Source organism: Nelumbo lutea, chromosome 6 (genome assembly GCF_056320005.1).
Source record: "Nelumbo lutea isolate HS-2025 chromosome 6, American lotus-T2T, whole genome shotgun sequence".
In the NCBI taxonomy this organism is placed as follows: Eukaryota; Viridiplantae; Streptophyta; class Magnoliopsida; order Proteales; family Nelumbonaceae; genus Nelumbo; species Nelumbo lutea.
Window position 1 is genome coordinate 22,539,774 of NC_142689.1, and position 14,259 is coordinate 22,554,032.

The 14,259-nt window shown below is 38.5% G+C and overlaps 1 protein-coding gene across 1 annotated transcript in view; it reads right to left on the reverse strand.

Moving 5' to 3' along the window:
• The window catches only part of PGM (phosphoglucomutase), a 54,520-nt gene extending 42,398 nt beyond the window's left edge, over positions 1-12,122 (reverse strand). Inside the window, exons 1-5 of the mRNA XM_088948340.1 lie at positions 11,660-12,122; positions 11,471-11,536; positions 11,331-11,375; positions 11,104-11,196; positions 10,950-11,002 (exon numbers count right to left, since the gene is read on the reverse strand). Coding sequence (XP_088804466.1) covers positions 10,950-11,002; positions 11,104-11,196; positions 11,331-11,375; positions 11,471-11,536; positions 11,660-11,902 — 500 coding nt within the window. The 5' untranslated portion in view covers positions 11,903-12,122. The remainder of the gene's footprint in view (positions 1-10,949; positions 11,003-11,103; positions 11,197-11,330; positions 11,376-11,470; positions 11,537-11,659) is intronic.
• Between the last annotated feature and the right edge of the window lie 2,137 nt (positions 12,123-14,259).

Consider the following 14,259-nt stretch of genomic DNA (forward strand, 5'->3'; position numbering starts at 1 on the left):
ACAGTGTTACTGAGACCTATTCACAGAAGTTGAATGTAGCTAGAGTCTATAAGTTGAAAAGTGTTCTGAAAAACCTAAGACAGGGGGAGAAGAGTGTAGCAATCTACCACTCTATACTGAAATCCCTATGGCAAGAAATTGATGTTATGGAGACAGGTGTATGGGAGAATAAGAATGATGCTGAAATGTTTAAGAAGTTGGTGGAGAGAAATAGGGTGTTTGAATTTCTCACTGAACCCAACCTTGAGTTTGACATCATTAGGCAAAATATCCTGGCCAGAGATGAGGTTACTCTTTCCCAAGCATATGCTATGATAAGCAATGAGGAGAGTAGGCGGCAGGTTCAGTTGCAGGGTCCACCTATAGAACACTTTGTACATGCTAGAATAAAGCCAAAAGGTCCTACTGAGAAAAAGGAGCAGATATGTGAATATTGCAAGAAACCGAGGCATACAAAGGACACTTGTTGGAAGCTTCATCCTGAGCTTCTTCTTGATAGATTTAAGAATAACAACAACTCTAAGAAGGGCAGTCAGGTAGAAAAGCCTAAGGCAGCTAATGTTGCTACAGTACCTGAAGGAGGAAATAAGGAGAGCGAAGAGAAATCAACCATTGAGCAGTTGGCAGCAATGAAGGCGGATTTTGAAAAGTATGGGAGGCTACTAAATCACTTGGAAGCTATTGTTTCTTCATCTCACTCTTCCAGCAACAACACATCATCTTCATCAGCATTTGCTCACTCAGGTATTCGTGCTTCTACAAATCATGCTTCAGTTTTAGGTAATCATAAAATCCCTTGGATTATTGATTCCGGTGCATCAGACCATATGACCAGCCTATCTAATCTCTTCTGCTCATACCACCTTCTCTCTGGCAAAGAGAAAATATCCCTTGCTGGTGGGTCTCTTGCTCCCATCTCTGGTAAAGGAGATATAAAGACCTCTGACACCCTTTCTTTATCTTCCGTCCTTCATGCCCCTAAACTTAACACAAACCTTTTATCTGTTAGCAGTTTAACTAAATCCATGAATTGCAGCATAACCTTTTTTCCCACTCATTGTGTTTTTCAGGACTTGCAATCTCAGAGGATGATTGGGAGTGGCCATGAGGCAAACGGAATATACTTGTTGGACACACCAAATCGAGCTTTGGGTCCACCTCATGGAGTTTCCTTAGAGTCAGTTTTGTCGGGGTCTGTTAATAAAGTCTTGTTATGTCACTTTCAGTTTGGTCATTTGTCATTTTCTGCTTTGAGTCATTTGTTTCCAGATATGTTTAAGGGAGTGTTTTTATCGAGTCTTCATTGTGAGTCGTGTGAACTGGCAAAGCATTGTAGACATTCTTATTCAGTAAGCAATAAAAGATCTCTTTCTCCTTTTCATATTGTTCACTCTGACGTGTGGGGGCCATATCATTTTCCAACTATAGGGGGTTACAGATACTTTATCATTTTTATTGATGACTACTCTCGTTACACTTAGATTTATCTCATGAAATCCAGGGATGAAGTACCAGCTATTGTGCAAAAATTTCATGAACTCATCCTCACCCAGTTTAACATTCGTATCAAAATATTCTGTTCTGATAACAGACATGTGGTTGAAGTTGCCAGATCCCTCTTGCTTGCATCCCATGTTCCTATAAAATTTTGGGGAGATGTTGTTCTTATTGCTACTTTTTTATCAACCGTATGCCCTCCTGGGTCCTTGACTTCAAAACCCCCTTTAGCCTTCTCTTCCCGGATGAGAATATTTTTTTTCTTCCTCTCCGTGTTTTTGGGTGCACTTGCTATGTGCATATTCACAGTCATCAAAGGTACAAGTTTGAACCTAAGGCTCATAAATGTGTTTTTCTGGGATATGCTTCCACACAAAAGGGATATTGCTGCTTTGATCCAGTTCGTGGCACCCGCTTTGTATCTCGGGATGTCACCTTTGCTAAGTTGACTCCGTTCTTTAGCATTTCTCCTAAGGGGGAGAAATCTGAAGAGCCCTTTGCTGTCTCCAGCTATTCCCCTTCCCATTCCTCTTGAGTCCTATCATGAGGTGTCTACTTCTCCCACTAGACCTACCTCCAATATTCCTATTCCTCCTCCTCCTCCACCTCATTCTCCTATAATTCCTCATCCTCCTATTCTCCAAAGGTGGTACCAAAGGCAGAGATTCAGACATGGGCAGGTTGTTTCCACTCCTACAGAAGAGCCTCTTGCTCCTCCCATCATTACTGAGGTAACAGGTCAGCCTTCTTTTGACCCATCTACAGCTTTCCCAGACCTTGACCTTCCTATTGCTCTCCGCAAGGGCAAGCGGAAGTGTACAGCCCATTGTATCTCCAAACACCTGTCTTATAGCCTTCTCTCTCCTTCCTACTACTCTTTTCTTGCATCTGTTTCTTCCCATGTGATACCCAGGTCCGTACCGGAAGCCTTATCTCAACCTGAATGGAGAGATGCTATGATGGCTGAACTGGATGCTTTGCATAAGAACCATACCTGGGATATTGTTGACTTGCCTGAAGGGAGGAACCAGTGAGTTGTAAATGGGTGTTTACCATTAAATATCACTCTAATGGCTCTATTGAGAGGTTTAAGGCTAGGCTTATTGCTAAGGGCTACACTCAAATGTATGGCATTGACTATCTTGAGACATTTGCTCCTATTGCTAAGATGACCTCAGTCAGGGTTTTGTTATCTCTAGCCGCTACTTTTGACTGGCCCCTACACCAGTTTGATGTTAAAAATGCCTTCTTGAATGGAGACCTGCATGAAGAGGTCTATATGTCTTTGCCTCCAGGGATGTATGGGAAGGAAATGCAAGGCAAGGTGTGTAAGCTCCAGAAATCTATTTATGGTCTCAAACAGTCTCCTCGGGCTTGGTTTGAGAGGTTTAGGGCTGCTCTTGTCTCCTTTGGCTACACACAAACTCAATCTGATCATACCATGTTCTTGAAGAGAAATGATTCTCTGGTGACCTTGATAGTTTATGTTGATGATATTGTGGTCACGGGTAATGACACTCAAGAGGTCAGTAAACTAAAAAGGTTTCTCAACTCTGAATTTGAGATCAAGGATTTGGGAGATCTTCGATATTTTCTCAACTCTGGTAAACTTGGAGCTAAACCAATCTCCACTCCTATTGATCATAATCATAAGCTTTCTGCTACAGATGGTGAGTTTTTATCTGATAAGGGGGTGTTTCAGAGACTGCTTGGGAAGTTGTTATATCTTTGCATGACTCGGCCAGATATTTCCTATGCAGTAAGTGTTATTAGTCAATTTATGCATTCTCCCAGTGATACTCATTTAGCTGCTGCAGAAAGGGTTCTGTGTTACTTGAAAGGTACTCCAGGGAAAGGTATTCTGTTTGCTAAACATAGACACATGAAGCTGGAAGCTTTCACTGATGTTGATTGGGCAGGATGTATTGATGATAGGAGATCCACCTCAGGTTATTGTGCTCTGGTCGCTGGGAACATTGTGTCATGGAGGAGTAAGAAACAGTCTGTAGTTGCTAGATCCTCAGCTAAAGCAGAATACAGGGCAATGGCACATGGTGTGTTAGAATTACTGTGGCTACGATCCCTTCTAGAAGAATTGGGGGTTCACTACAAGAAGCCAATGATGCTCTACTGTGACAACCATGCTGCTATCAACATTGCACATAATCCTATTCAACATAACAGAACTAAGCACATTGAGGTTGATAGACATTTTATAAGGGAAACAATTTCCTCAGGAGAAGTTTGTTTGCCATTCATCACATCAGACGAGCAATTGGCTGATCTCTTGACCAAGGGAGTTCCAAGAGGGAAAATGACACACTATATAAGCAAGCTGGGCATGATTGACATCTATGCTCAGCTTGAGGGGGAGTGTAAAGAGACTGGGCCGAATGGGTCCTAGTATCTTCTCTTGTAATATCTTTTCTTTTATTGTTGGCCAATGGGCCTCTTAATGGGCTTGTTATTTCTTTTTGTTTAATCTCTTTATGTTACTGCCTAGCTGGCCGCCCACTTAAGGGCATACTTATCATTACTCTAACTTTAATTCTTAATAAAAAAGGATTAGAGGAGAAAGGGAAGATAATTCGATTCTTCTTCTTCTTCTTCTTCCTTCTCTTTTCGCCATCTTCTTCTCTTGTGTTGTTGCTCTTACTTCTCTTCTTCCTTTTTCTTCTAATCTTCAAATTTACACCTAATATTTGAGGACCGATTTACATCTAAACTGAAATCCAAATTTTTCAGTCAGATAATGCCAAAGAGTATTGTTATATCTTTCTATGACCTGCCCAGTCAGATAATCCAAATTCCCCTATTGATCCTAACCATAAATTAGGTGACAGCCAAGGTGAACCTATCAAGGATGTGAAACAGTTTCAGAGACTTATAGAGAGATTGTTATATCTTTCTATGACCTGCCCAGACATTGCTTATGTAGTTGGTGTCCTTAGCCGGTTCATGCATGCCCCTATGACCACTCATCTTGAAGCAACAGAAAGAATCCTTCGATACCTTAAAAGGTTTTCAGGTGTTGGCTTGTTGTTTCAAAGGCACGGACATTTGAAAGTTGAAGTGTATACTAATGCAGATTGGGCAGGATCCCTAATGACAAAAAGCCAACTAGTGGCTATTATGCCTTCATAGGAGGAAATCTAGTTACCTAGAGAAGAAAAAAGCAAAGTATGGTAGCTAGATCCAGTGCTGAAGCTGAATATCGAGCAATAGCTCATGGAGTGGCTGAAATTATGTGGATAAAGAATCTATTGAGTGAGTTGGGTTTTCCAGTGGACAGACCTATGATCCTATTATGTGATAACAAAGCAACCATAAACATTACTGCTAACCCTGTGCTACATGATAGAACTAAACACATCGAAGTCGACAAGCATTTTATCAGAGAGAAGGTTATCACAGGGGAAGTGTATACTTCATATGTCAGCTCTGAGGATCAACTTGCAGACATCTTTACAAAAGGACTACACCACTCACGGCATCATGATTTATGTGACAAGTTGGGCATGATTGACATCTATGTCCCAACTTGAGGGGGAGTGTTAGCAGCTGTTATTTTTCCTATGTATAGTACCACAGGGGTACTATTGTACTTTTACTCTCTTTTATTTTAGTTGTTGTCGCCCTAGTATATATATTAAAAAAGCTGTGCCGCCAGTTGCATCTTTTGCTCTCAGTTCTCTCTTCTCTCTTCTTCTCTCTCTCTTTTCTCTCTTCTTCCATTCTTCTCTCCTGCATAACAGAAGCTAAGAAGAATATCACATCAATTTATCAAGATTTATAAGCACATTTTCCACCTTCAATTGCCCTGGTTTGCCAAAAATGCAGCCATCAAAATTATATTTTATGAACCTACTTCTTCATGCAATCCATTCTTAATTCAGAAACCTACTTTTCTGGGAATTATCTACTACCATTTGCTATTCTTGTAAAATAGTATTCATGGAAAATCCCTTGAAAATATTCTAAGTAGAAACCAAGTGACTAATACTGATAGCTATAAGGTCAATTAAATTAAATTGTTAACATCATTCTCCTTATTGTTGAAAATTCTAGCAAAGCTCTCATTTCATACACTCCACAGAGCTTAAAGAAGTGCAATGATAATCACTACTAGAAATCATATTATCACATATAACACCCCAAAGTACCATAAATTCTCTGATATATGATGATTTACCAATTAAGAAATTAATTTATCCCATACATGTAATAGAAATCATGCAATTCTTGAATCAAGAAGTGAAGTCTTCAATATGCATGAGCACAAGTTAAATTGCACAATCACAGGATGTTCTCTAGTGTGCAAATCACTAAACTAATTCAATCATATAGATAGAATAAATAGCTTATCTAGTCAAATCATTTAGGCCTATTCTTCATGATGACCATACTGCTCCACTTGTCTCAAGCTGTTAAGCCCAGTAACCCTCGAAGGAGAAAGCAATTTCATTCCTGTTCATGTTCTAAACAGCCCAATACTACATGAAAAGCACAATGGGGGTCTGAGATACCTTTAAGGTTTCTTAGGGCTTACTTATGGGCAGTGTTGCATGGACAGATACAATCAAACCCTAAGGACTCAATGATATTTCTATAAAAAGGTACAAAATAGTAAAATAGTCCATATTTTTTCAAATTCTGACATTATTTACCTGTAAAAAAAAAGGTCTAGAAGATTGTTTTTGTTTATAATGACTTCTAGAATAAAAAATGGCATTCATGTTGTATATTAGCTATTCATTTATATCATATAACCAAGTAGATAAAGGAAAATTTTATGTTGAAGTGTCCATTAAGAATCCATGAAGTGTCAAAATCTGGAATATGCCCAACGACAGTTCATCCTCTTAGGAGAGTCCATGTAACACTGTTTTTAGGGGGTTTAGCAGAAAGAGCACCACCAAGTTGGATTGGAATCATAATGCTTTCTCTCTAACCAATGGTTAAGATTATAATTTTCCCCTGTGATTGCAAAGAAGCCTAACAACACATTTGCAATTATATCCCTATCCTTTAAAACATTAAGGGGCATTCTACAACGTGAATTGTTTTTCTTGTTGCCAGTTCCAAAAATAAATCAAAACCATCTTGTTTGAAAACAGATTGTTTCTTAAAACAAAAACACAAAAAAAACAAGTTCTCGGTTGTGTGTGTGTTTTCTGTTTTCAAAACTGAAACCAAAAACACATTCTTGAATCTGGTTTCAAAAACATGTTTTCATCTGATCATTCAACATTGTATTCCTTAAATCATATAATTTATATACTAAAAATTTTGTTTTTGTTTTGAAAACAATATTTTATTGGTTCCAAAAACATGTACTGTTTTTTGAAACAAAACCAACTTGCTTTTCCTTTGGAAACAAAAACAGAGTTCAAGAACCATGTTTTTGTTTTTTTTTTTTTTTTTTTTTTTTGCTAATGTGGCAATTCCAAAAAATAAATGAAAACAAAAACATTCATATTGTAGAATGCCCCCTAAATAGCCATCTTTTCATGCAAAGTTAATTACAATTTATCCTTCTACAGATCAATGTCAAGTTGTCAACCGAGGTTTCCAACATTCCTTGGGATTCCAGCAAAACCATTTTGTCAAAGATTTTCAAAAATAATTATCAATTTAATAATGGTAATACCTTTAAAATCAAATTTCAAATGCAAGCTTGGAGTCTCCATTCCAATGGTTGAGATGTTACCACTTACTACATCATCCATAAGTGAGCTTCTCAGGCTTACCCCTAGTTGAAATGTTTCAAGTCTATAAGAAACCAAGTCATTAGATGTCTCATGTAAGAGCCTCACTTAAACACCTAATGCCCTTACAATACCTTTGGTGAAATCAAAATGTAACTAATAAACCAACGCCTTATAATAAGAATAATAAGTCAATCCATTATTAAAACAAAGTAAAAATTACATGAAAATGGATTTGAAATTTGCCATAAAATATAAAATTTTCAACAAGAGCAGGAACCCTCATGAATCTCCACATTGCCTTCCCTATATTGGTATTTAGAGGAAAGAAATTAGATGAAGAGATCCATCATATCATTAGTTGTTGGCAAGAAGCTCCAAATAAAGGGAGGAAATGGTTCCATATAATCGATATGTAAGAGAATGAAATGAAAAAGTGATTGGCATCCTCACCGTTCTTCAAGCATAGGATACAAACATGAGCAGAGAGAGCTCCAAGAAAAGGGATGACAAAAACATTCAATTTATGGCTCATCCCAAAAATATTTTCAAAATCTACAACCACTATTTCTAAGTTATTTCAAATTCTCAACTTATTTGTTAAAGATACTGCAAAGATCAAAATCTTTTTAGCCACAAAAGGTTTAGAGGGCTTAACCCCTTAAGTAGAATTCTTTTTTTTTTTTTTTTTGATAATTCCCTTAAGTAGAATTCATCACTCACGAACAAGTCCAAATTGTTTAAATTGGGCAACTCAACTCGGAACCTTACCTACAAAAACCTGTTACTATTAAGAGAAAATTGTTTAATTTTTGCTTATCTAATGCATTCCCTTTTCTCAAAAGAAAAATTAAGGAAAAATAAAAAAAAAGAGCTGCCCACATGGAACCACCTCCAAGTAAGTTCAAACCTAGAAGTGGTAAATGGGTTATGGAAGGCAAATCCAGTTAAGGATTATATAAACTTCCACAAATGGAACTTATGTCCATCATTTAGAAAGAATAATTATACATCAAGAAAAGGCAGCTCAGCATCACTACTTTTGAATGAAAGGTAACAGAATTCAATCATCCATCAAAGAGAAAGGAAACAAACAGAAATAAGAAAAATTGCAAGGATTTGAAAATTAATGAAGGGGAAGTGAAACCCAGACTTTTATACAAGGAGCAGCAGCTACTACTTTGATTGATTTGGTCACAGTAAGGCTTAACCACTGGATTTCAATGATTGAATTCTAAGAGTACAGCATAGAATAGCTAGTTTTGCATCATTTCAAGGAAAAGTATAGCAAGCTTGGACTCCTCTTCTTTGATGGCATTATCAAGTTCAACTTTGATGGTTCTGCCATAATCCTGGTTCCTTCAGAATTGGGGTGTTTAAGTTATTGAGGACCAGCTAGGGAAGGGCACTCTTTTCTTATTTTGAAAAAAGAAGGTAAGAATTTTTATTAATCATACAGGATTACAAACAGCCTCCAAGGACAAAGACCCTGGCCGGTCAAAAGAGCTATTGTACAACAAAACTACACTTCCCAAAGACTCCTAGGACTAAGCAGCCACACAAGGCTATGCTGATTGAACCCCTTAGCAGCTGAGATCCAGGACACTTACTTTCCAAAGGACAAAGAGATCAGCTCCTCCACATCCAAAGATTTCTGATGGAACACTCTTCTGTTTCTTTCAGCCCACATAGTGCTGGTAACAGCCGTTGGAATAGAATCCCAGACACAGGAAGCTAACTCCGAAGACCTTGCAAGTTCCAGCCCCACAGCAGATACAGAACAGAGCTGGGAATGACCCAGGCAATCCCCATAGCATTTAGATAGTGCCACCATAAGTGGGAAACAAAACTGCAGTGGAGAAAGAGGTTATCAGTATCTTCAATTTCCTGACCACACAAACTGCAGCTCTAATCAAGAATCTGGACACCCATTCTGATCAGATTTGCCTTAGTGAGACACCTATTTAGAGATGCTATTGCTACCCACACTAGATCATTAACTTTCGAGGGGGAGAGGGTTCCAAATCCTGAAAGTAGGAACTGAACCAAAACTGCAAACCGTCAACTTGTGAGCAAAATATTTAACATTAAAGAGGCCATCTGTAGACCAGATCCAGGTCCTACCATCCTCCAAGCTGGTGTTCATGGTGTTCACCTCCTGACCCAACAGCAGGAGTAAATTAGCAAAGTTTTCAAGCTGTCAGTCCTTAAAGCTTCTCCAAAAGGTAGGATTCCAGACCACACTCCCCATGAGCTCATAACAGTCGGCCACCAATGCATCCTGATCAACTGCCGGCTGGAGTAGCTGAGGAAAAACCTCAGCAAGAGGACGGTCAGTACACCAGGGGTCATTCCAGAAAACCAGTCTGCCACCATTTCCCAAAATTGGCTTGAGACATCTGCTAAAATTGGGAAGCAGCTCCATAATTTTTTTCCAAAGTGAACAGCCCAGGGAGGAAGGAGAAAAAGTGGTTATCCAATTTCGTCTATCCACACCATACTTAGCAGCAATTAGGCCTCTCCACCAACTATCTCTGTCAACCCCAAACCTCCAAAGCCACTTGCCAAGCAAAGCCATGCTAAAAAACTTAAGTCTCCAAACCCGCAAACCCCCTTGATCCACAGGGGAGCAAATTTGACCCCAACTTACTAAATGGATCTTTTTTTCCTCTTCCCAACCCTTCCACAGAAAATCTCTCTGCAGCGGATAGAACCCAGATTCAGCCATCTCAGATTCAGGGTATTCAGCCAAGTAGCCTACCAAAAATATCTCATGTAAGAGAGTAGGAAGAATTGAGATAGTTGTAGGGGGGGGGACCAGACCCAAGGCTTCTCCAACAGGGCTGATTTGGGGTATCAATATGCCATTATATGCACAAGTATAGTGATTACACCTACCTGCATGTCAGCATTTGGGACATCAATGTGTCATCTTATGCACATCAATTTGACATTGATTTGATCTAGATGTTTTGAATTGATTTTTGGGTGTATTTAGTAATTAATTTATTGCTCAAGTGGAAGATAATATTTATTTAGTTTTCTTAGGAATTTATGCTTGTAAGAGAGTTAGTTTTCAAGTTGTAGGGTATTACAATCTTTTATTAAACCTAAGTGTCGCTTTAGACAACCAAGATCAATTAAATGAAATGCATCCAGATTATAGTGAACATTCTTTAATGCAATTTGTTGAACTTCTTGGTAGAAATTGGTCAAGTGTTTAGAGACGAGAATTCCATTACAGCAGTTGAGCAATTCCTACCAAGAAGTTTGACAGATTCCTCTATGAATGTTGAGTAAATCCAGCCCTTAGTGGTCAATTTTCCTGAATTAAGCTTAAATCACATTTTGTATTGAATTATCCTGCCATACCTTATATTTCCCCAGCTCAACCCACAACCCTTCCTCTACAGAATCCCCTTTCTTAGGGTGATTAAGGAACAGCATTAAGATGATCCTTTTTCCCTACCCAATTTATGATTTATACTGGAAGGTAACTTCTTGTTTGATGGATTTCCATGTATTCTCATAGTTGCAACAATGCATCAACCAAGACACAACTGATTGGGAATACTACCGGGTTGCAAAGCAAAAGCAACAGAGATCTTGATACTTCATTTGCAGTCCTGAATGATTAAAGAAGCAAAATATATTCCACAATGACAACTTAAGGAAAAAGAATAGCAATAGTAGTTGCTTCAAAGAACATCAGTATCCAAATCAGTATCCAAATGAGCTACTCACCTGCCAACTAGAATTTTCCCAACACCATTCCCTGCAGCAATTTTGATAATTATCTGCATTTCAAATCCCAACATCGAAGGAACATAAATATATAAAAAAAAAAAAAAACAAATGGAACATGATAAGTTGAGGAAAGAGGAATTAAATTACATACCTGAGAAGCTTCTCGATTGAAGAAGCGACCATCACCTCCTAATACCAGCACGCCATTCTTGAAATCCTCCGGCGGCAAAGAATTAAACAATGCCTAATCTCCCAAACCAGAAAAGGAAAAAGAAAGAAAAGAAATCCAAAAGTTATTAAAAACCTAATCATGCAAACAGAGATAAAGGATAAGAATGAAAAAAATATATATGAAATATATATGTGTGGAAGTAAAACCTGGATCCAATTCGCGAGGTAATTCTCTTGCATAAAAACTTTAACCTGTAAATAAACAGGAGAGCATTCATTTCATGATAGAGCAAAGAAAATAAAACTTATATAAAGCAATATGGCAGAAGAAACAGCCAAAAAACGACCTTCTTCCTCAAACCGCTCGTCCCGGTCTTTTGTCCTTCAATCGGTTTTGTCGGCACTGAAGTTATCTAAATGCAGAAAACCAAAATATCAGACACGACCCAGTTCGGAACAGAAGAAGAGTAAGCAACTGAACAAGAAAAGGTGAGTAGCTGAATGAGTCGGAAAGCAAAAAAGAAAAGGAATAAGACCTTGATGCCTTCAGGCTCGGCCACTGCAGTAGAAGAAGGAGAAGAAGATGAAGATGCTCTGACAACTGGTGCAGATGATGGCATTCGAGGAACTTTGAGAGTGACGAGGCTTGGGAGAGAAGGTGAACCAACAAGGTAAGGGAAGAAAGAGGAAGATCTTGTGGTATTAGCAAGAGTGGCATTTCCGGTCGTCGTCAACAATGCTGGTTTGAACGAGGAGCTCAGACTCAGAGCAGACGCCATGGATGCCCCAACTTCTCTGCAACGCCAACTTCGACAATTTAGGAGAGCTGACAAGATTTATTAATCAACAACAAACCACCATTTTGAAGAGATCCGTGATCTTGGGCCGACTCTGTTGCCAAAATCTGAAGGCTGACACCTGTCGGGAGAATACTTCTTATCTGCTCTCTAGACAGAGCGTGCTTGTCTGTGCTTCTTTAATTCATTCATTTGTTTATTTATTAAGCAAATTGGCCGTATGACGTCTTATTTGAGGTGACGTTGAGGAGTGAGTGAGATAACTAACACACCGTTCGTCACCCGACAAACTTTACAAGTGTATGTCTGCTTTACGCGAAAATAAAATAGAGTTCACATCTCTGCCCCACATTCATATTGGACGTGTTGGAGACAAGAACTGCTCGCGCCTCACATTACACGCACATCCTATCATGCGTTTGAGGAGTAGATCCCGTCATGACGTGTTGTAGGGGAGATCGGATCTGCTCCTCATACAGGACGCTTCACATGCACATCCTACCATGCTTAGTTGCTCACTAACGCTCACACGAATTGAGATCTTCTCCTTACATAGGCACCTCACACCGACCTCACAGAAGCAAATCTCACTATGCATTGACAATATCTCCCGTGAATAATAACATATGAGTACAGAAGATATTCTCAATGCATGGTGGAATGTGTCTATGAGATTATTGTAAGACGCCCTGTGTGAGGAGCCGTTGCAACCTTGCAATGAGAACATGATATTCCTAATGCACGGCTATAAAAGGATGTGCAAATGGTGTAAATATAGTCTTATGAGTATTGAAGCCGATTTTGAATTGGAGCCAATTATATTCACATCCAATTCGGATATTCGCTGGAAAGTAGACAACAAAACGGAAAAGCCTCCTTCATTCTCCCTTTGCAACGACAAGGAAACTCGAAAGTTCAAGGAGTTTTGTCGAAGAGGGAGACTCAAAACCCAGATTCTCGCACGATTGGGTTGCTCTATTTAGCTTCCATCTGCATGCACGAACTGCTTGCACATGAGACCGTTAATCTATTCGCACAAATAGATTCCATTTAGCATAAGGAGAATACATCCATTTCTGTAATAGAGAGAGATTTGCATCCATCGTCTTAAATGATCAAAAAATAAAATAAAAATTAATAAAACTAATTTGTTTTAATTTATACATGTATAATAAGTATATAGAAATATAAAATTAATATTAAATTTATCAATTATATATAATAATTTTCTATTGACTCTGACTTAAAAGATATGATGCATATATCTGATTATCAATCAACAAGTTTTAACATCCAAATTCAAAATAATCAAATTTAGAATTGAATTAGGTAGTCCATCTACATTCCCAGTTTTCGAATTGTCATTGACCCGGATGGTCGGTTGGACCATTCAGCCCGAAAACTATGTCCAGACAACCAGTTTCATTTCACCCCTAAACCATTCTTTTGCCAAAAACCATTAACTTGGTCAGCAATCTGCTGACTTGGGCGGCCAAACCATCAACCTGTTTAACTCAGATAATGGTTTTTTGGCCATTTTTATTTTAATTATTTTTTATTTTTTATTATTTTAAATTACGCTGGACCATCCAATCAGACCAAACGGTCAAATTGCTAACCGAAAATTGATGACCAAAGTGGTTCAGTTCCAAATTGATTTTTAAAATATTGTACAACCCTAATTCTCAGGGACATTAGACCAAGAATAATTCATGGCTCAAAAGATTGGGCTGCAAGCTGAGTAAAGCTAGTCGAGACTCAATCTGTCCTACGGTTTCTGGGCCAATAAGAATAACTCCATTCAAACCGTCATTTACAACTTTGAGCTCATCCTTTGCGAGTAGGGTAGTCAATGGATTGGATATGAGCTTGGTTAGAGTAGAATCAAACCCAAGCCGTTGAGAAAATACACAAAAGTAAACCCAATTCAAATCCCCCATAGGGTTTAAGTATTAGACCTGTTCAGGCCTCAATCGGGTTGGAACAAGTAAAACCAGTCTTAATTAACTCTTAAGCTTATTGATATTAAATCTCAAAATGAATACCATCACTAACCCGATTTGATAAATTTGAAGGAAATGAGAATATTCAATCATGTTAACTTCAATTGGTTCCAGAATATATACGAGAGTGTCGATCATGTACAAGAGAAAATTAAAATATAAGGATATACAAGAAAGGGATAACAGAGAAGAGATAGTAAGGTTAGAGTTAGAGACAGGTTAGGATTAGTAGAGAGTTCCAACAAGTCGCGTCGGTGTGGTGGACGACTAGTGCATGGGGCATGCACAGATTTCGGCCAAACCATGTTTATGTGAAACATGGGCCTATGTATATTC